The 23958-nt window shown below is 39.4% G+C and overlaps 1 protein-coding gene across 4 annotated transcripts in view; it reads right to left on the reverse strand.

The window, feature by feature from the left end:
- The window catches only part of COL14A1 (collagen type XIV alpha 1 chain), a 234915-nt gene that overhangs the window by 164843 nt on the left and 46114 nt on the right, over positions 1 to 23958 (reverse strand). For all 4 annotated transcript variants that reach the window (XM_013996512.2, XM_005662880.3, XM_021090550.1 and 1 more), the window contains exons 6-12: positions 14444 to 14599; positions 13380 to 13499; positions 11518 to 11682; positions 9175 to 9336; positions 6965 to 7116; positions 4769 to 4898; positions 771 to 916 (exon numbers count right to left, since the gene is read on the reverse strand). In XM_013996512.2, the coding sequence (XP_013851966.1) occupies positions 771 to 916; positions 4769 to 4898; positions 6965 to 7116; positions 9175 to 9336; positions 11518 to 11682; positions 13380 to 13499; positions 14444 to 14599 (1031 nt within the window). The remainder of the gene's footprint in view (positions 1 to 770; positions 917 to 4768; positions 4899 to 6964; positions 7117 to 9174; positions 9337 to 11517; positions 11683 to 13379; positions 13500 to 14443; positions 14600 to 23958) is intronic.

Consider the following 23958-nt stretch of genomic DNA (forward strand, 5'->3'; position numbering starts at 1 on the left):
TGGATCTGGCGTGGCTGTGGCTCTGGCATAGGCCAGTGGCTACAGCTCCGATTAGACTCCTAGCCTGGGAACCTCCATATGCCGCATGTGCGGCACTAAAAAGACAAAAAAAAAAAAAAAGAGAATGGCCCCCAGGAGTTCCCTTCGTGGCTCAGCAGCTAATGAATCCAACTAGGATCCATGAGGTTGTGGGTTTGATCTCTGGCCTCACTCAGCGTGTTAAGGACCCAGTGTTGCCGTGAGCTGTGGTGTAGGTTGCAGAAAAGACTCGGATTCAGTGTTGCTGTGGCAGTGGTGTAGGCCGGCAGCCATAGCTCCAATTCAAACCCTAGCCTAGGAACTTCCATTCGCTGTGGGTGCTGCCCTAAAAAAAAGAAAAAAAAATGGTCCCCAAAGAATATTTATATAAAATTATCTAAATATCCAATAACATGAGATTAATTTAACATGACCTGGTACAAACCAACAATGGAATACTATAAATCTGTTAAAGTGACTATATAAAATACTATTTATGGTATGGAACACTATTCACAACAAACAAAAGGAAACCTATAAAACCATTCCCATTGGCTGTGTTTAAAATGTATTGAAAAAGACTGTTCACTAAATGGCAGCAATGGCTACCTCTAGGTGATGGGATTTCAAGTGACTTTTTTCATGTTGCTAATGTGACTTTTCTAAATTTTATACATAACATTTTATAGTAAAAAAAAATGATGTTAAAGAAGTCAAAGATTCTAGGATTCTGATGGGTAGCGGGCAGTTACCTCTTTTTCATCCCCAGCCAGACCTTCTGTGAGAGGCGCATAGAGGATCAGATACCCTGATGCTCCAGCCACTGGGTTCCATCTTGCCCTCAGACTGTTCTCAGTCACATCATACAGTTCAAGGTCAGAAGCAATAGGTAAAGCAACTGCAAGAAAAGATTTTTTTTTTAAAATGGTCAGCCATGTATTACTGTACTTTCTTACTTCAAGGTATCTATATGTTAGGATCTATTACATAAAAATATTTTTCAGACAATTTTTATCCTCGAATTTGTTCATATAGTCCTATAAGCCCCTTTGAGGAGAGCAAACCTTGTGAATGTTTAAAAGCAGGAATGACATGTTTCTTATATCTCAGTACAGTGATTGGCCCATTTCTCTGGGAGCCAATAAAGAACAAGGAGATTTTTCTAACCATTGTTTTATGCCCAGGACCAAGCAGAGTATCTGACATGCAGCAGCCTTTAAAAAATAGTTGTTGGGCCACTTCATAAGTGACAGAACAGGTGACTGGATGAACAAATGTGTGAATGAATAAATACTCATCAAGACATTCCGTAAGAGACAGTGAGGGAACATGACTAAGTAGCAATAGGGTTTGAGAAAAAAGAAATAATCAAGAAATAAGATTGGTCACATTGGAGAGGTAAAGAGAAAGGAATTAAGAATAAACTGCAAGGACATTTCCCACAGAACTAGGACAGATAATCCAAAAATTTACATGGAACCATAAAAGACCCAGAATTGCCAAAGAAATCCTGAGGGAGAAAAAGCAAGGCAGGAAGCACAACTCTCCCAGACTTCAGACAATACTACAAAGCCATAGTAATCAAAACAGTGTGGTTCTGGCACAAAAAAGACATACAGATCAATGGAACAGAATAGAGGGTCCATAAATAAGCCCAGAAGAAACCCAGGTGCCTATGGTCAATTTATCTTTGACATTCATGAAGCAAGAATATAAAATAAGAAAAAGAGGAGTTCCTGTCGTGGCGCAGTGGTTAATGAATCCGACTAGGAATCATGAGGTTGCAGGTTCGATCCCTGGCCTTGTTCAGTGGGTTAACGATCCGGCATTGCTGTGGCTGTGGTGTAGGCTGGCAGCAACAGCTCTGATTGGACCCCTAGCCTGGGAACCTCCATGTGCCGAGGGAGTGGCCCAAGAAACGGCAAAAAGACAAATAAATAAATAAATAAAATAAAATAAAATAAAAAAAGAGTGCTGGGAAAATTGGACAGTTGCAAGTAAATCAATGAAATTAGAACACACTTTCACATTATGCACGAAAATAAACTCAAAATGGCTTAAAGACTTCAACATAAGGCATGACACCATAAAACTTCTAGAAATGTTTTATTAGGTCAGTCTCCTAAGGAAATAGAAATAAAAACAAAACTAAACAAATGGGACCTAATCAAACTTACAAACTTTTGCACAGCAATGAAAATCATAAAAAAATGAAAAGACAACCCACGGAATGGGAGAAAATATTTGCAAATGATGCAACTGACAGAAATTGACAGGAGCTCCATCTCTAGAATATACAAACAATTCATACAACTCAGCAACAAAAAACAAAACCATGTAACTGAAAAATGGGCAGTAGATCTAAATAGATATTTCTCCAAAGAAGACATAGAGATGGCCAGTAGGCACATGAAAAGATGCTCAGCATCACTAATTATTAGAGAAATGCAAATCAAGACTATGACGAGGTACCGTCTCACACTGGTTAGAATGGCCATCATTAATAAGTTTACAAATAACAAATGCTAGAGAGGCTGTGGAGAAAAGGGAACTCTCTTACACTTTAGGTGGTAATGTAAATTGGTACAACCACTATGGAAAACAGTATGGAGCTTCCTTAGAAAACTAAAAATTGAATTACTATATGATCCAGCAATCCCATTCCTATCCCTGTATCCAGACAAAACTCTCATTCAAAAAGATACATGCATCCCTATGTAATTGCTGTACTATTCACAATAGCCAAGACACGGAAACAACCCAAATGCTCATCAACAGATGGATGGATTAAGAAGATGTGGTACATATATACAATGGAATACCACTCAGCCATAAAAAAGAATGAAATAATGCCATTTGCAGCAACATAGATTCTCCTAGTAAGTGGAGTCAGAAAAAGAAAGACAAATACCATAGGCTACCACTTATATGTGGAAACTAAAATATGGCACAGGTGAACCTATCTACAAAATAGAAACCGACTCACAGACAGAACAGACTTGTGATTGCCAAGGTGGAGTGGAGAGGGAGTAGGATGGACTGAGAGTTTGGGGTTAGTAGATGCAAACTATTACATTCAGAATGGATAGAGAGCAAGATCCTACTATAGCATGGGAACTACATCAAATCTCCTAGGATAGACCATGATGGAAAATAATATTTTTAAGTGTATGTGTGTGTGTGTGTGTGTGTGTGTGTGTGTGTACACATATATGTATGACTGAGCCACTTTTATGTACAGCAGAAATTGGCACAACATTCAAAAACAACTATACTTTAAGAATAAAAAAGCATAAAATAAGAATAAAGTGCAAGGTCCTGGCTTAAATAATGTCAATATAAACTATAATGTGAGGGAGTTCCTGTCATGGCTCATCGGGAAACGAATCTGACTAGTATTCATGAGGACGCAGGTTCAATCCCTGGCCTTGCTCAGTGGGTTAAGGATCTGGTGTTGCCATGAGCTGTGGTGTAGGTCTTAGACACGGCTTGGATCCAACATTGCTGTGGTGGTGGCTGCGGCATATATGCAGCTCCAATTGGACGCCTAGCCTGGGAATGTCCATATGCTAAGGGTGCGGCCCTAAAAAGGGAAAAAAATTGTAAAGTGAAGTTCTCAAATACGATTCCAGGCCCTGCTTGCTTTCCCAACCACAATGTCAAGATTGGCATTCTGCTTACATGTGCTGCTCCCTATCACACTTCCGTTGGCATGCCCATAGCACGTCACTGCACTCATTTGTTTGCATAACCTTGGGTTGCATTTTCTCCTTTGCTGGACTAAAATGCCTTAAGGGTAGGGATTGCCATTAAAATATTTCTACTGAGCAGAAGTATTAACATCTGGCTTACCTTGTTTTCAGGGATAAATCCAATAATGTGATGGACGTGGAACGTGCTTCTCATAATCCCTGGCACCTTGTTACTGAGGTTGTTTATATTGTTTACAATACATTACATTCAGAGGTCGAGTTTTTCGACCAACTTGGCATAGTGCCTGGCATGCAATAGGAACTCAGCTAATGTTTGAAATAACTAAATGAGTGGGGGATCAAATTTTTTGATACTATCTTTTTCCAGGATTCTGTGTGTGTGTGTGTTCATGATCTTGCTCAGGTAAGGAGTTACTAGTATTTGTCAGTTTCAATTACAGTGATATTACAATGATATTCATAACCAAAAAAACACACTGTCTCAATATTCTGCCGGGCAGGAGAGCTATAGAGCTCCTTCGCTACTTCTACTGACAAATGCAAGCCCAGTTTATTCTTTTGTCTTTTTAGGGCTGCACCCACGGCATATGGAGAGTCCCAGGCTAGGAGTGGAATCAGAGCTGTAGCCGCTGGCCCACGCCACAGCCACAGACACACCAGATTCGAGCAGTGTCTGCGACCTACACCACAGCTCATGGCAACGCCAGATCCTTAACCCATTGAGCAAGGCCAGGGATAGGACCTGCATTCTCATGGATACTAACTAGTCAGGTTCATCTCTGCTGAGCCACAACGGGAACTCCAGTTTACAATAGGTGTTCACTAAGTATTTGTTTATTAAGTGAATACATGTATTTTGCACCCTTCATCACTCTCCTAAACATACCAGAGTTTCATAACAGCCTTTCTAATATGCAGCACCTACAAACAGCAAATACAGCAGAGACCAGTATTGCATCCTGCACCCATTCTTTGCACAACTAGGCCGCCTGGGCAATGCAATGCAGAATCAGAAGTGGGTAGAATTCAATACACACGTGTGGTTTCGGTTCCCCTCAGGCCTTCACTGGCAGTGTGGGCATATATCGCGAAGACAGCTATCTGATATTCAGTTAAAGACATCAAGTTTTTCAACACAGTGGAAGATATGCTTCCGTCCACCACCACCTGTTTAAAGAAAAGTTCAAGGAAGGAGAAGATGGAATATCTCACATGCAGAATTGAAATCCTAAAGCAAAAAATATCTCTAGCAAGAACCTCTCATGAGGAGTTTCTACTGTAACTCAGCAGATGCGGCTGGATCCCATGTTGCTGTGGCTATGGTGTAGGCCAGCAGCTCTAGCTCCTATTTGACCCCTAGCCTGAAAACTTCCAGATGTCATAGGTGTGGCCCTAAAAAGCAAAAAAAAAAAAAAAGAACCTCTCAGGAAATATTTTCTTATTCGTACCGCATCCCCTTTTCCACCATCAATTCTTGGATTCTCACATGAAGTGATGCACCTTTCATGGAATATGTCCAAAAGCTCCTTATTAATTCATATCTGATGGAAACTGTGTCATTCCCAAGCTCATTGTTAATCCTAATGACATCCATTTAGCAACAGCTGACGTGTTATTTTCCCATGGAGTCTAGGGAAGCATTTAAAAGATTTATCAGTCATGAAAAAGATTCAACTATTGGAAGTACTCTGATTTTTTTTTTTTTTTGAGGGGGGCAGTCTAGATGATGTAAACTTCCAGAATCTACTTTAACACTTAAAATTATAAATCCTGTCATTATGAAGAAGAAAATTGTGAAACATGCTGAGGTCAATCAGAGGTTAGAACAATGAAAGGTCAGCACTTCAAAAAAAAAAAAAAAGAGAGAGAGAGAGAGGGAAGAAGGAAGATTTCACATTTTAACATTCCCTATGAATTGCTACGTCAAAGGTAGCAATTCCATCAAAGGTTCCATCAAATGGGAACCATCTAATCACCTGGCAATAGGTATTCTCTCTTGCGATGGCCAAGCCATGAGAAAGCCCAGCCACAGATGCTTTATTTTGGTTTCTCCATTGCTCTTATCTCCACAAATGTCCAGGAAACCTCAAACTCTGGAGGATGATATGACCACATTATTTGGAACACACAGACTTTCTTGGGATATTCTTTTTTTTTTTTTTTTTTTTTTTTTTGGTCTTTTTAGGGCCACACCCAAGGCATTTGGTGATTCCTAGGCTTGAGGTCAAATCGGAGCTATAGCTGCCAGCCTACACCACAGCCACAGCAACATAGGATCTGAGCTACTTCTGTGACCTACACCATAGCTCACGGAAATGCCAGATCCTTAACCCACTGAGCGAGGCCAGGAATCGAACCCACGGCCTCATGGATGCTAGTTTGGTTTGTTAACTGCTGAGCCACAAGAGGAACTCCCACACAGACTTTTTTTTTTTTTTTTTTTTTTGTCTTTTTGCCTTTTCTAGGGCCGCTCCCGCAGCATATGGAGGTTCCCAGGCTAGGGGTCTAATCCGAGCTGTAGCCATCGGCCTATGCCAGAGCCATAGCAACGTGGGATCCGAGCTATGTCTGCAACCTACACCACAGCTCATGGCAACACCGGATCCTTAACCCACTAAGCAAGGCCAGGGATCGAACCCACAACCTCATGGTTCATAGTTGGATTTGTTAACCACTGTGCCATGACGGGAACTCCCCACACAGACTTTCTTAGACCATAAAGTTCATGGAGTTTCCTGAATGCAGTGGGTTAAGGATCTGGCATTGTCACTGCTATGGCACAGGTTCAATCTCTGACCCAGGAATTTCCACATGCTGCTTTGGCCACCAAAAAAGAAAAAAGGCGTAAAGTTTAGACCACTCTCAGAGGAGAAAGAAAACATCAGTAGCAAAAGGTGGTTCTGGCCAGATAACTAACTACAGATTCCTCTTGCTTTAGAACTCATTGGGTTTTTTTTTTAATTACGAACATAAAAGTCAAAATCAGTTGTTAGAAATAGATACATGATCAGTTCTGAAGGTTTTTTGATGGAAGTGAGAGAGGAAGACATACATACTCTAACCTAGAGAGATGGAAGAATGATGTGGACATGTGGAAATGTATTTCTGTCAAATAATTTTAAAGGTTGGTGACAGAACAATATCCTTACATACACATTTCTATCTTGTCCTCTCTACTGTGCAAGACTTGAGAGAAAGAAAACAATGGTTTAAAAACATCGCCTCCTTATTACCTCCTCTGGTTTTCCACCCCTCGTAGGATAATACACGACTCTGTATTTTTCCACTTTTCCTGGGGCGTGAGTCCAGTTAACCATAAAGCTTCTGGCAGTGACTTCAGAAGTTAGCAGCTCTGTAGGTGGCCCAATGGCGGCAAGGGCTGAGGCTAAGTAAAGAAACACATACAATGAACTTCTTTCCCAAAGTCATCTCTTACGAACCTAGGAAACTCCACTAGTCAGAAACAACTGTTGATTTTACACTGCCTCTAGGATTTTTATCACTAGATAATTGATTCTAAAAAGTGTACATATCTTAATTTTAAAATGATGCTTTTGGAAAAACTGCACTCATAGATTGGCTGACACAAGATTTCCACAAATCTTCCATTGCTAAAAAGCACAGCAGCTGCAAAGCACAATAAAACAAAGTAGGTCTGTCCTACAGTTGTTCATTGAAACCTTCACGTATCTGTTATTTACCAATCACTGTGCTAAGTTCCGAGGAAACATACTTAAAAAAGACATAGTCCTTGACGCTAAGGAACTTTCTTAAGGACCTTACTGTAGATAGTAAAAAACAAAAACACAGCTTTAATTAAGCTTGCCTGTATCTAAAGGTACCCTTCTGAGTTTTTAGCAGTATTACCTCATTTAATGCTCAGTAGTTGCTATTATTGTTCCCCTCTTGCAGGTGGGAAAACTAAGTCCAGATTAAGTTAAATACTGTGCCCAAGTCTCACAATTAGTACCTATCAGAGCTGAAATGGGTAACCAAGCTTCTTGACACAAGACCTTTTGTTTTTAAGCAACAGAGGATACAGCCTCTATCCTGAAGACCTCAGCTTCTTAAAGCTCGACAGTTAACACTTAACACAAACGCCCCCAAAATGTCCAGTTAGAAAATGGGCAAAAGATATAAACAGACATTTCATCAAGGAGGATATGCAGATGCAAAAATAAGCACGGGAAAAGATGTTCAATTTCACTAGCCGTCAGGAAAATGAACATTAAAACCACAATGAGATAGCACTCCACACATATCGGAATGGCCAAAATGGGAGTTCCTGCTGCAGTACAGTGGGTTAAGCGTACGGTATTGTCATAGCTATGGCATAGGTCACAGATGCAGCTCAGATTCAAACCCTGGCCCAAGAACTTCCATGTGCCATGACTGTGGCCAAAAATAAGCCAAAATGAAAAATAGTAACAATAAATGTTAGTGACAATTCATAGAAACTAGATCACTCAGGTACTGTATGGCAATGTAGAATGCCACCCTGGAAAATAGTTTGACAGCCTTTTAATTAAAATCAAAGTAAACTAAACTAAGCATGCAATTACAATACGATGAAGCAATTCCACTCCTGGACATTATTCCAGAGAAATGAAAACTTAAATTTATGCAAGAACCTATACTTGAATGTTCATAGTAGCCTTTTCTGGTAACAGCCAAAAAAAAAAAAAAAAAAAAAAAATGGAAAGCACGCAGATATCTTTCAGTGTGTGAATGGTTAAATAAACTGTGGTACATCTAATCCATGGAATGCAACACTGCAATAAAAAGGAAAGAACTATTGATGCATGCATCAACTTGGATGAATCTCCAGGAAATTATCCGGAGTGAAAAAAGCCACTCCCCATAGGTTACATACTGCATAGTTCCATCTACATACCATTTCCAAAATGAAAAGTATTTAGAGATGGAGAACAGATTAGTAGTTGCCAGCAGGTAGGGAAGTGGCTGGGGGATGGAGTGAATGTGGCTATAGAAGAATATTAGAAATTGTCTTCGTGGTGACGGAAATGTCCTGTTATCTTGACTGCATCAATGCTAATGTCCTGCCTGGGATATCTTACTGTGGTTTTGTAATATGTTACCATTGAGGGAAACAGGTACAATACATATGATCTCTTTCTCCATCATGTCTTACAACTTTATGTGAACGTTCAATAACCTCAAAATCCAACATTTAATTAAAAAACCAACAGGATGGTCCAAATGCAACGGCACGGAGAAAATTATGGAGTGGTTTCAAAAGCATCCCTCCCTCACCCCACAGCACCTACCAATACATTTCCTTTTTCGACTCTGATGATGCACGTCTTAGGAGCACAAAGAACTCTGTTTAGAAAGTCGGTGTGAAAAATGATAAGAATCTTCATAACTCTTGATAGACTTTTGCATAGGGTGAATAGAGAGTGTTCTCTATCATTCATCATACCTTTGATCTCCCGGTCCTGTTCTTCCACCCTGGAGCAGACAGTCCTCGTCAGGCTTTCCACAACTGTATGCATCAAGTCAAATTCAGCAACATTGTACACGTGAGTGTTGTCTGGTTCAGAGGCAATTTCCCGCAATTCATTCTCATCTGCGTTTTTCACCCCTGGAATTGAGGACAGCAGGGTGGGTCATGAGAGTCACACCCCATCTGAAAAAAGGAGCTGCAGAGAGCCTGGCCTGCACCCATTAGTCTCCACTGCAACCACGGCATCTGGCCTTGAAGGAGGCACATCTTATGCCAGCTTGTTTTTTAAAAGTCACTTTCCAAATCATTTTTAAATGATGGGATCTTAATTTTGTTCAGTACATATTCACAGGAAGATGTCTTGATGAAACCAACTTCTGTCTTTCATAAATATTGCAGAAGCGATAGCAATTAAATCAGTATTTTACACGATTGAAACTTCAGGTTTAAATTTTTATAAAAATAGTTGACTAAAATTGAGACAGAAATTCCCTGGCCTTTGTGCAATTTTCCAGTCCATCTTAGCTGTGGATGCTAATAACACCTTTAATCTTCTCAACCAACCATCTGAATATGACAGTACTGTTTCTCCCATTTTATGGATGAGTAAACTGAGGCACCTAGAGGTTTCCTTGCTCAAGGAAACACAACCAGCAAGTGCACAGCTGGGGTTCCACTCAGGCAGCCTAGATCCAAAGTCATGTGCTTTTAACTGCTATCTCAAGCTGCCTCTCAGAAGACTGCACATGAAATGAATAAATATTTACCAGTGAAATTAAAAATAGAAAAAGGGAGGGACAAGGTTGGGTTTCAGGGCTGTGTAAGTAGATTTCTTTTTCCTACGTTTCAGCAAACAAGGAGCATTTCTTTATGAATCCCTGTCATTGCAATCATCTAAGGATGCTCAAAAGAGATGTTACAGAAGCTAGGAAGAGAGGTTACCTGGGGCAATATTAATTACTTCTTAGATGCCAGGCTGTGCCACTGAATTTATCTGCCAACCTCAAGGAGTGGGTAACAAAGCATTAGTTCTTTCTGAACTATTTGTTGAGGCGGTTATAAGGTAATAAGTACTACTGGCTTTCAGGTAATTCCCAGAGAAAAAGTCCCAATCACATCTGAATGCATTCACTTAAACTCACTCATTCATCATGTACAGACCGCAGAATGAAAAGGAAACACATAAATGAATCCTCTATTAGTTTAAGTCTTTTGCAGGAATTTTCTTTGTTGGGAAAAAGGACAGCAAAGAAAACAGAAAAATTAAATCAATCTCTCTGTTGATTCTTGCCTAAAGGACTTCTGAAATAGCTTCTAAAATGCACAGTTGGATCTGTGTCCGCAATAACAAAATAACCCAGTGCATGCTGAAACAATGAGCTTCATGTCAATAACACTTTCCATGGCATTTACTTAAAACCGACAAGTGTGGATTCTTTTAAGAATGTTCTAGAGAAAATAGCCCCAAACCTCTCTCTCACCTTTCCAAACAAAGTGGTTTACCTGCTGCAAAGAACACGGAAAAGTGAGGGAATGGTCATCATACTTGGAAGGAATTTGTTTAGTAAGAATTTGGCCTTGTTCATCTTTATGCTCCAGCACCCACCACAATGCCTGTCACCCCGCAAAGAAGGAAATTCTTCTCGAATGAAACAGTCTATAAAGCACATTTTGAGTAACAAATTTAGGGATGAGTCAGAGGAATTGCTTCTTGGGGTTTGTTATTTTTTTGGGGGGAGTGTCAGTCTCTACAAATAGAAGACCTTCCTACAGCCAAAGAAAATGTAAACAATTTAATCAAAAGCAATGTTGCATCAACTAAATATTTTGCAGTTATACCGAGTGTGTGCCATATATATCTTTTCCACAAACAGATGCCTTATACATGGTTATTTTCCAAGAAGTAATACAGCATATCCATGACTCTGTGCTTTCTTCTAAGAGCTGTACGACCTTAATTCCTTAAAAATAATAGGTTGGTGTCTCCCTATACCATCAGGAAATGGATAGCTGTAAAGTGATACTAAAGAGTTTTCTTCACTCACTAAATGCGAAGAAATATGTGTCTAACCTTGGCACTTTATGCTTTTCACAATATGTTGTGCATGTATCTCCCCTAGAGATGCTCGCACTGTAGGATTCATGACAGTTGCCATCATTGCCATTTTTAATGCAAGGCAATTAGACTCAGAATCTATGACTGGCTATGACTGGAGCCAGGGTCTCCTGGCTTTCAGTGAGGTGCACCTTGCATTACATAGAGTTTTAAGTGGTTTGTATCCTTCCCATGGTTGAAACAGGGTCATAATGAACACATACCTATGGCAAACAGTTCTACACCAGATTCACGAAGGTTTCTGGATGGTGGAATAACATCATCTTGAGACTTTCCATCTGTGATTAAGATGCCAATTTTGGACACTCCAGTCCTTGCTCCTGCTTCTGGTTTAAAGCTATTTTCAAAAATGTAGTTCAAAGCAAGACCTGGGAAAAAACAAGAAAAAATAAATACAAACAAACCATCTCTAATAAAAAGCTTTCCAGTTCTTCAAAATGTAACCACAAGAAGAGGAACTTGGAGAGTTCAAAGAGTTTTTATTAGATGTGAACATTCATCTTCATTTTTACGATGAACTTTTCTTTGACAGATCTGATGAAAAACTAAAATCCTCCAAAATAGAGGTCATAAAAAGTATTGGAATATTGCATCACTTCAGAAACAGTTTAAAAGAATGTTGGATTCAAAGTCAATAGATGTCCACAGATCTGTGTGCAAGAAAATTTAAACTTTTATAAATTTAGGATGAAGCAAGAGTACCCACATGGGATCAACTTTCCCAAATATTATTGCTACACTTTCAGTTTTGCTCATGATGATCTCAAGAACCACAGATTCTCTTTCTCTATTTTATAGGGGTAGAAGGGGCAGATATAAAGTGATCACTGAACTCTCGCCTTTTTGAGTGTGACATTTTTTCACCCCTCCAAAATAAGAAGTGCTGAATATCATTATAGAATTTGTGCTTAATAAATAGTTCTTATACTAACAAAAAGCTTGTTAGATTCTGCCTCAAACTGGCACAGCAATTCTTAGGATTTCAGTGGGCTACTTAAAATTCAATGACAGCATCTCTAGCATCTAAACTGAGCATCCACATTGTGAGCCTGTGGAAGTAAAGAGCACGTCTTAGGGTTAAAGCCTACAGTGGCCCCTTGTGTGGAGCCGTGGATAATTGTCATCTAAATATTCTTCTATTACAGTCATTCCTTGGTACCCATGGGCAGGGTTGATTCTAGGACCCCTGTGAATACCAAAATCCGTGGATGCTCAGGTCCAATTTGTAAAATGGCATAGTATTTGCACATAATGTACATGCATCCTCCCATATACTTTTTTTGTTGCTGTTGTTGGCCATGCCTTCAGGATGTAGAAGTTCCCAGGCCAAGGATCAAACCAGTGCCACAGCCATGAAAATACTGATCCTTAATCTGCTGGACCACCAGGGAACTCCTTTCCCATATACCTTGGTTTTTTTTTTTCTTTTTGGTACGGCATATGGAAGTTCCTTGCTAGGGGTTGAATCAGAGCTGCAGGTGCTGGCCTACACCACAGCCATAGCAATGCCAGATCCAAGCCACATCTGTGACCTAAGCCACAGCTGTGGCAATGCAGGATCCTTAACCCACTGTGCTGGGCCAGGAATCAAACCTGCATCCCAGCGCTCCCAAGATGCCACCGATCCCGTTGTGCCACAGCAGGAACTCCTGGGTTTTAATTCTTATTGTTGAGCTTGAGAAAAGAGCCGTCTAAGAACTTTAAATGCTATTTTGACTTTAAAATACTATGTGAAGTCTTACAAAGTGGCAAAATGAAGTGATCAAACTGTTCTTTAGCAAGATGTGTTGCTAAAAATATGGACTAAAGAAAACATACCTGTTAGGAGTTCCCGTCATGGCGCAGCGGAAATGAATCCGACTAGGAACCATCAGGTTGTGGGTTTGAGCCCTGGCCTCACTCAGTGGGTTAAGGATTCGGCCTTGCCGTGAGCTGTGGTGTAGGTTGCAGACGCGGCTCAGATCTGGCATTGCTGTGGCTGGGAACCTCCATGTGCTGCAGGTGCGGCCCTAAAAAGTCATAAAGACAAAAAAAAAGAAAGAAAGAAAAGAAAAAGAAAGCATACCTGTTAGTGTATTTCCTCCCTTGTATGGTAGATTTCGGACAGCTTCGATCACCTCATCTTTTGTGCTGAAGGCATTCAAGTGCCATTCTATTCTGGGGTCACCACTATACTGTGCAAGACCTGGTAAAAAAAAAAAAGATGAGAAAGCCCAGCCAGAAACAATGGGTTACTCAAAGATCTAGTGGATCATTCAAGAAACTAGAATGATGAAGGGCGTATCTTTGCAACATTTTTTTTCCATCCTCACTATGTACTTTCAAAATGGTTTCTGAAATTAATTTAAGGAATTAATTTCAACACCTCTGAAGGAATGTACATATTTTCGAGCCATGTAGAAGTGAAAACCCAATCGGGCACTTGGTTATTTTTTTTTAAAGTCTGTTGTTTGTAGATAAAAGATCTAGGTTTATTTCATTTTTTGAGGTAACATTGGTATATAACATTATACAAGCTTCGTGTGTACAGCATTATATTTTGACTTAAGTATACACCATAGTTTTTGGGTTCTGTTTTTATTCCCAAAGGAAGAAGTTTCCTTAATGTCTATTCAGAAGTGAAAACCATGAGATTTTACATAATGAAGTGGACATGTTGCTCAAAGATTTACAACTTTTTTGGTTTTTTTTGTTTGTTTTTTTTCTTTTCATCTCAGCCAGGATTAATTGGCAAAGATTACCTTGTACTATAAAACTATTTTCAATGGTCAATTAGTTAAATATTTCACTGGCTTCAACTGTTTCTTGTAAGTAAAAAGAAACTTCACCTGATAAAATTTTAAAACAACGGTAACTTTAAAAGTTTTATCATATTATTATTATTATGCAGAGAAGATTTTGGTTTTCCAGAAAACTGAAATGTGTTCAATACTAATTGAGTGACATTGTCACAGAAAAAAATTAGTAGGAATAAATATTTATTGACGAAAACGTGCCCTTTTGGGGACATCGCTATGGTTGAACCTGTAATTCTGAAAAACATATGGTCAAGAACTTGCAAAATTTCTTAAGAAGCTTTCTAGTGGTTTTACACTGACAGTCAACTGCTGTTAATAACAGAAGATGTACCAATTCGTGTCTTCTCGGAGCCCACATTGAAGGCTGTGACCAGGTTTTCCAAAAAAGACCGAACCAGTCTGAAGTTGAATCTTCCAATACTCCATGAGCCATCAACCAGGATTACAATATCAGCAATAGCTGGAGTTTGACAGAAAAATTTCACTTCTGCAAAGTACAGACCAAAAAAAGCATCCATGTTACTGTTGGAACTTTTAAAAGAGTGAGTATTTTCATGTCTTTCAGATCATTTGGTGTTAAGAATATAATAAAGTTCCCATTAAAGCAACTATATTTTTATAACCCTTCTTATAAATGCATTTTTTACCAGGAAAAAAAAAAATGTGGTAACAGCTGGCAGCTGAGCCAATGTTCTGGAAATAGTTAGCAAAACACTGGCAGGTTCATACCATCCTGGCAACTCAAGCCTTCTGGGTATTTTTAAAAGCAGTGTCTGTGCAAAATCATCCAGCTTTGAGTTTTAGCCTGTAGATTCTTTCCAGGAAAGGTCGCAGGGGCACCCATGTGGGAGAGTCAGCAGAGATGGGAAAATAGCCAGGCAGCAGAGAGGCGGCTCTCCTACTCTGATAAGTCCATGCTAGAGGAAGTGATAAGAGAAGAAAACATGGGCTTCCTGAATTCAAGGAAAAGTCAGGGCCATGCATTTAATCTAAGAAAGGTACACAGACCTTTGCTAAAAGAGAAGGGTTTGTGGAAGAAGAAAATTGGAAAAGAACCCAAGAATTTCCCCTAATTCAACTTCTTTTAAATATTGTATCTACATGGCAATATGATTTTATCCCTAAAAAAATCATTTAAGTAATTGGTTTTTTAATTTTTAAGTTTCTTTTTTTTTTTTTTTTTTTTTTTTTTTTTTTTTTTGGCTGAGCCCCATAGCACATGGAACTTCCTGGACTAGGGATCAAACCTGAGCCACGGCAGTGACAACACTGGATCCTGAACCCACTGAGCCACTAGAGAACTCTGCTTGATTTTTTAACTTCAGCTTCAGAATTAGGATCTAGAAAAAGACATCCAGTGGCTGGGTGGCACTACCGTAAGCTTTATCCTCAGGGGAAGTTCCAGCTCACTGTGATTATGCACAAGATGGGAAGGGCAAACAGCTCTCTTTGCAACAAAGGGCGAGGCTATCTGATGTAGGCAAGGTCTGGATCTGTGCTGAATGAGGTGAAAACTACTCATATTCACATAGAGTCAAAATACTAGAATATTCTTAATGCATTTAAGAATCCTTAAATATTGCACCGTATTGTCAGTACTTTTAGTTGCATATTTGTACTATAGTTGTGCTTCCCAAAGGATGGCTTAATCTTGCTGAATTTTCATATCAGGACTGGAGATGATGAATTGCCTGTGTGCGTGTGTGTCCATGTCAACTTCTTGAAACTGTCCAGTAAATCTCTACTTTGATTTCTAACATTAAAGTGACAATAAAACAAAATTTAAAATATAATTTATGTAGGCAGTTCCCTTCATGGCTCAGTGGTTAACAAACCCAACTAGGATCCATAAGGCTGTGGGTTCGATCCCTGGCCTCACTCAGTGGGTCAAGGATCCGGCATTGCCGTGAGCCATAAGTCACAGACGTGGCTTGGATTTGGCGTGGCTGTGGCTATGGTGTAGGCTGGCAGCTGTAGCTCTGATTTAAGCCCTAGCCTTAGAACTTTCATATGCCAAGGATGCAGCCCTAAAAAAGAAATAATTTATGTAATAAAAACCAAAATAAAGATGTGTTCATAAATAAATTGAATATATTTTTTCCTGAAGGGAAAACAGTTGAACTGCTATGGTTTAGGATAGATAATTTAATATATATCTCTGCACCCACAGGCTACAGTTCAAAGAATCTTGTTTTTTGTTTTTTTTTTTTTCCATATTCGTGGAATACCTAGATCTTTTTACCAGATTGGGGAAAAATGTATTTGCCAAGGAAATACTCAGATACTCATTATATAAGCTAAACATTACAGCTCAATCCAAAGTGTATATATTACATTTTGGGGCACCAAATCTCTCTTCTTTAATAACAAAATATGAAGCCACCACTAACTTAGGAGTCAGCCCTCTGTGCCACATTGAAATACTCTAAAACAAAACAATGCAAGAAGTCATGGGATAGAAATCAGTTTGTGTTTTGGAATTAATCAGGGAAAATTAAAGTTGTGAGAAGTTTTAAGAATCTGTTTCTGTTTTTTCGTTTGTTTGTTTTGCTTTTTAGGGCTGCACCTGTGGCATATGGAAGTTCCCAGGCTAGGGGTCCAATTGGAGCCAGAGCTGCCGGCCTACACCACGGCCACAGCAATGCCGGATCCTTAACCCACTGAGCAAGACCAGGGATCAAACCTGCATCCTCGTGGACAATAGTTGGATTCGTTTCCACTGTGCCATAATGGGAACTCCCATTTTTCTCTCAGTTTTTATGGAGAAATTTAACTGAAACAAAAAATAGTTTTCTTTTTCTTCCAAAATTTTGAGGGATATTATTTCACTTTTTAATTTAAAAAATTAATTGTTTGGGCACCTTGTTGTTTAAAAAATTAATTGTTGGGCACCTTGTTGGGCACCTCGTTAGAAAGGTTAACGGTTTCTCTCTGCTTATTTATTTATTTATTTATTTAGGCTGTGCCTGTGGCATACAGAAGTTCCCAGGTCAGAGATTGAACCCACACCACAGGAGTGACAGCACCAGATCCCTAAACTGCTGTGCCACAAGGGAACTCCTGGCAGTTTCTTTTAAAGTATACATAACGTTACCATACAAGCCAGCAATTATACTCTTGGACACTTATTCCAGAGAAGTGAAAATTTATACATTCATACAAAAAATTGTACACAAATGTTCACAGAAGTTTTTACTCATAATAGCCACAACCTGAAATTCAGTCCAATGTCCTTCAACAGGTTAATGGTCAGAGAAATTGGTACAGTTATACCACATAATACTACTATTCAGAATTAAAAAGGGAGGAGCTCCTACTGTGGCTCAGCAGGTTACAAGCCCTACTTGTATCCATGAGGATGCATGTTTAATCCCTGGCCTCACTCAGTGGGTTAAGGACCAGTGTTGCCATGAGCTGTGGTGTAGGTCACAGATGTAGCTTGGATTCTGCCTCACTCAGCAGGTTAAGGACCGGTATTGCTGTAGCTGTGGTATAGGCCAGCAGCTGAAGCTCCAATTTGACCCCTAGCCTGGAAACTTCCATATCATATGGGTGTGGTCCTAAAAAAAAAAAGAAAGAAAGAAAAAGGGAATATTGATAAATTTAGATGAATCCTCAGGGAATTATCCTGAGTAAAAAAAGCCAATTCCAAAAGGTTACCCACTTCATGATTCCATTTATATAACACCCTTTAAATTAAAAAAAAGAAGAGAGAGAAATTGACAAATTTGTGGCTATGAGAGGTTAAGGATGGGGAATAGGAAAGAGGTGGATGTGGTTATAAAAGAACAACATGGGGATTTTTGTGGTGATGGAAAAATTCAGCATCTTGACTGTAGCAAGACCAGGGATCAAACCTGCTACCTCGTGGACAAACATACACATGTGATAAAATTGTACAGCATTAACTAAACATAAGACACAAATGAAGTCAAACTGGGGAGATCTGACATTGTATCAATGTCAATATGCTGGTTGCAATATTGTATTAACATCTTGCAAAACCTTACCACAGAGGGAAACTACACAGAGGGTACACAGATCTTTATTATTGCTTCTTGTGAATCTACAATTATATCAATAAAAATCAATGTAAAAAGCATAAATAAATGGATAGGCAAGGTCCTATTGTATAGCACAGGGAACTATTTTTAATACCCTGTGATAAACCATAATGGAAAAGAACATGAAAAAGAAAATAATACATAAAAATACAAATAAATTGAGTCACTTTGCTGTACAGCAGAAATTAACGCAACCTTGTAAATCAACTATACTTGAATAAAGCAAATTTTTAAAAAGCAAAAAACGAAATAAAATTTCCCCCAATCAAAATTCCAAATAGAACCCATTCCCTCATTCATTAATTTCTATATTTACTTCTTTTTAAAATATTGTTGAGGTACAGTTGATTTACAATGTTGTGTTAATATCTTTATCTCTTCATTCATTTATTTAGCACAATTTTATGGATGCAGGGGATGCAATCGTCAAGAAAACAGAACTCCTGCTTTAGCAGAACTTATAATAAAGCATAAAAGGTGTTATACCCTAGAAAAAAAGCATAAGTAATAAAAATAATATCTAACCATATCATGTGTAAGGAAAGATATAAACCTTCAGGGTCTCTTTCCCATTGCTGGTAGGAATGTAAATTGTTGTCAGTTCTTCAGAGCATATTTTTGGCATTTCCTTCTAAAGCTGAATAGTCACCTATCCTGCTACCCAGAAGTTCTACTCCTAACTTGATACATAAGGGAAATTGTTGTACATGTACAGCAGAAAGCGAGTGGAATTTAACACTTGTTGGCACTGTTAACAACAGCAAAAGGCTGGAATTAATTCAAATGCCCATCAATAGGAGAGTGTACTGCTTACTCACATTGAAACCTTACATATGAGGAAAAAATACATATAATTTAAAACTGCAATTTTTTTGTTGGGGGGGGGGAGCTGCACCTGCAGCATGCAGAAATTCCCAGACCAGAGATTAAACCAGAGCCACAGCAGAAAGCTGAGCCACAGCAGTGACAACTTTGAGTCCTTAAATGCTAGGCTCCCAGGGAACTCCTAAAAACTGCATTTAAAAAAAAAAAATTAACATTTGAAAAAATTAATTAGTAACCCAGTCATATATATACATTCCTTTTCTTATATTATCTTCCATCATGGTTTATCCCAAGAGACTGGATATAGTTCCCACAACATAAAGAGGCAAAGCTTTGATTTGAACCAGATAATATGTCTGCAAAATCTATGCTCTTACCCACAGGCTATACCTATATTAGGATCTATACTATATCAATAAGGAACCTACATGATATCAATTTAGAAAGTGAGGAGGAGGAGAAGTCTCTAATATGAGGCAGTGTCCCCTCAGGCCTCACTTGTCCCTGCCGTGTCCACAGATAGTATGTGCCATTTACAAGCATCACCATCTAGAACTTTTTTCCCTCCCAAATGTATGCACTTAGTACTTAAGTAATCCATGTGAAAAGAGTCCTTTTCCAATAATTTTATACCAATTTTTCTATTTTCTGTCTCTTGTCATATTAGGGCCACACCCGCGGCATATGGAGGTTCCCAGGCTAGGGGTCTAATTGGAGCTACAGCTGCTGGCCTACATCAGAACCACAGCAATGCAGAATCCGAGCTGCATCTGTGACCTACACCACAGCTCAGGGCAACACCGGATCCTTAACCCACCGAGCAAGACCAGGGATTGAACCCGAAACCTATGGTTCCTAGTTGGATTCGTTTTTGCTGCGCCATGACGGGAACTCCTGATTTTACTGTGTTGCTCACATCATGAGAAAATTGTGTTGAAAATACAAGGAATTTGAATGAGTATAAATCAGTTTACTCTAAACCTATGTATATTAATTCCGTATTATATAACTAATTTCCTAGATGAAATGTATCTATTTATTTTAAAATGATTTTATTGAGTATTTACTGTATGCCATGCACTGTTCTGGACAATCAGAAATACAATTAAGTCCCTACCTTCCAGCAGCTTAAACTCTTAGTGAAAACAGACTAACAAAACAACATAATTTCAGATGTTTAAAAGTGTTTTATAAAAATAAGCAGAATGATATAAAGAATAGTGGTGGGGGCATTGGAGGTGCTACTTTAGTTAGAATGGTATGAAACTGTCAATTTAAAGTCTTCCTTTTTAGGAGTTCCCATTGCAGCTCAGTGGAAATGAATCTGACTAGTATCCATGAGGATGTGGGTTTGATCCATGGCCTCATTCAGTGGGTTAAGGATCTGGCATTGCTGAGCTGTCATGTAGATTGCAGAGGCGGCTCAGATCTAGAACTGCTGTGGCTGTGGTGTAGGCTTGCAGCTATAGTTCCCACCCCTAGCCTGGGAACTTCCATATGCCCTAGAAAAAAAAAATAATAAACTCTTCCTTTTATGTCATAGTATTCCTTTTGTTCTAATGACACTCAAAAATCTAATTATAATTAATATAGAAATATTCACAATGTATTTATGAGGAAGGATATTCACCAACATAATTACTTAAAATAGAAAAGGGAAAATTGACAGAAGCAACAGAAGGTGAACTCCTATTCATCCTTCAAAACCCAGGTTACACTTCACCTCTCCACAGTCCTCAAATGGGACCCATTACCTGCTCCTTTATATACTCTCTGCATTTTTACATGGTTTATTTACTCAGAACACTAGGCTATTATAATTTGTTTCCATTTCTGTCTCCCTGACTAGATTGAACTCTTTGAGAAGTGAGAGATTTGTATCTTATCTTTTTATTCCCTTTGGCTGAGGTCTTGGCACATAGTACATCAACAAATGTAAACTATATTGAATTGTCATGTTAAAAATAATTCTTTTTACATAATTTATACCTCCAGAAGGGCATTCAGAAATGAACCATAATGGTTCAATTAAATGTGATCTCTTTTTTTGCCTTGCCTCACTACTACCCTGGAAAAGTGGATTATAGTTATTTAGGGATCAGGAGATTGTATCTTGAGTGCTTGTCTTCCTTGATATCTTCCCAATGCCAGAGGCAACGCTAAATGAAAGGGGAATGGGTACTATTTTTACTCACATTACCTTAATACGCACTCAGAAAATTCGTGACGATTTTTGCCACAACTAGTCTGCTTCATTTAGTGGCTATGAATTATTTTTCCCAATGCCACTAGCAAATTATCCAGCTAGGCCATTCATTAACCAAGACATCTGAAGGAAAACTGTGATCAAATAATTTTTCACTTAAGTCTCCGGTGAGGTTGAGTTCAAGTTTCCAAACCAAGAGCTTGCCTCCAAGATTGGCTTCAGCCACATTCCTGAAGGGGTGTGTGTGTGTGTGTGTGTGTGTGTGTGTGTGTGTGTGTGTGTGTGTGTGTGTGTTTAAAGTTAACATCATTTTACATTTGCCAAGAGCTCAGTGGTTCTAAAAGGGTTTTTCAATACATTGGCATATTCTGATTCTCACAACATTCTTGCGGGGAGCCATAATTGTTCTCGATTTTCTTTTTTTCTTTTTTCTTTTTCTTTTTTTGTCTTTTTAGGCCTGCACTTGTGGCATATGGAAGTTCCCAGGCTAGGGGTCAAATCAGAGCTGTAGCCTCCAACCTATGCCACAGCCACAGCAACACAAGATCCAAGCCACACCTGTGACCTATACCATATCTCACAACAATGTCAGATCCTTAACCCACTGAGCGAGGCCAGGGATCGAATCTGTGTCCTCAAGGATGCTAGTCAGATTCGTTTCCACTGAGCCACGATGGGAACTCCCTGTTCTCAATTTTCAGAAAATGAAATCAAGGTTCAGAGAGACAAGTGAATAGGTCAGGCAGAGCCAGGACTGGACACAGGTTTCCATAAACGTTTGGTTGCCTTTTCTATCATATGATGCTACCAGCACCTTAGAAGATGTCCTCACATAATGCAACATGAATGGTCACTAGTTATCTGTCCTATTAGTGTTACAAGTCGTCCTTCTAGCAGAAGGGGAGTAGGGAGCTCACTTCAGTTGCATTCAGAGTTGAATGAATCAGAATGAGCGTAGTGCTCATTTAGTCCAGTCTTGATGGAGAGGTACCTTTCAAAGCATCCCTGTCAGATGATGACCCTGTCTAAAACAGGACTCCCCAACACCCTCTTCCCTTATTCTGTTTTAGTTTTCTTTGCAGAACTTCTCACTTCCTAGGAATATAGTGTGCTGGCTAATTTTAGATGTCAACTTGACCTGTCCATAGGGCATCCAGACATTTGATCAAATATTATTCTGAGTTTGTTTGGGAGGGTGTTTTGGGATGAGATTAACATTTGAATCCACAGACTGAGTAAAGCAGGTTGCCTTCCCTAATATAATTGGTCCTCATTCAATTAATTGAAGACCTGAAAAAGGGAAACTGCTCCTGCCTGACTGCTTTGATTGGAACATTGGACTCCAAACTAACACACGGACGCTTCTTGGGCCTCCAGCCTGCCAGTTCTCATAGGAAACTTATACCATCAGCTCTCCTGAATCTCCAGCTTGCTGACTGCAGTTCCTGGGACTTCTTAGGCCTCATAATTCTGGAAGCCAATTCCTTATAATAAATCTCTTTCTATATTTGCAGACATCCTATTGGTTCTGCTTCTCTGGAGAACCCTAACACATGTGGTTATTTATTTATTTATTGACTGCAGCAGCCACTTTTCATTGCTTCCTCTTTTTTTAAGATTATAAAAAGACCTCCCATTTAGTGATGGTTTTCATTCGATGTTTTGCATATGTCTTTTCCATTTAAGCCTGATATTAACCCTGTAAGTAAGGTGTTTTCTTCACTCCACTAAAAAAGAAAGGTTAACTAGAAAGGTTAAAGAACTGGCCCATCATCACACATTAAGCAGGCAGAAAAGCAGGAATTCCAATCCAGGACTGACTCCAAAGCCTGAACCATTTAGCTACTGTGCTATTCAACTCCTGTAAGAGAAGTATTTGAAAGGAAGGAAGGGAGAAAGGAAGGAAAGGAGGGATGAGGAAAGAGGGAGGGGGAGGGAAAGGGAGGGAGGGGGAGGGGAGGGAGAGGGAGAGAAGGACAGAAAGAAGAAGGGAAGGAAGGACCGAAGGATTGGTAAGCCTTGCCACAAAAGACAGCATGGAATCAAAGTCACACTTTTATGTTTGACCTGGGGTGAATAACTCCATGGCAACTTGCAAGCGTGTGAAGCCCAATCCTTGAACTACCGCCAAAGGAACATTTCAGCCATCACTCGGAGCGCTGCATCTTAACAGTAACTGACAATCCTGTAAACATCCCATTCATCACATTTCTCCTCTGCTCATAAACCGTGAGGGACTGGGAGAAGACATGGCAGCTGTCTTCAAATATTTAAAGTGCTGTCATACAGAAGGGGGATTAGGCACATTCCCTATGCCCACAAGGAGACAGATTTTAACTGAACTCTAGAAAGAACCTTCTAACCGTCATGATTTCCATAGACCACTGCCTTGGGAAATAGCGAGAGCTCTGTCAGTGAAAGCAGATGCTGGTCAACCCTCGATGGCGTGCCTGGCGAGCCTCAACCATCCTCTCGATTGGTTGAATTACATGGATCTCAAAGTCACCTTCCAACTCCAAACTTTAAGATTATTTCTTCCCTCCTCCAGCTACCAAATGAAGCCTAAACTTTTCATTGGGTTCTTCAAAGCTCTCCATAAGTCAATTCCACTTGACCTGCCCATATTTCTCACTTCTTCCCAATACAATTACTCTTCTTTCCCCCAACAGCATCCCCATCTCTGGGACTTCTGACTCAGTTTTTATCCTCCCGCTCCCCGTACCCCACCATCTCTTCCTATCTACCCTCTTC

This window comes from Sus scrofa, chromosome 4 (genome assembly GCF_000003025.6).
Source record: "Sus scrofa isolate TJ Tabasco breed Duroc chromosome 4, Sscrofa11.1, whole genome shotgun sequence".
Taxonomy (NCBI): Eukaryota; Metazoa; Chordata; class Mammalia; order Artiodactyla; family Suidae; genus Sus; species Sus scrofa.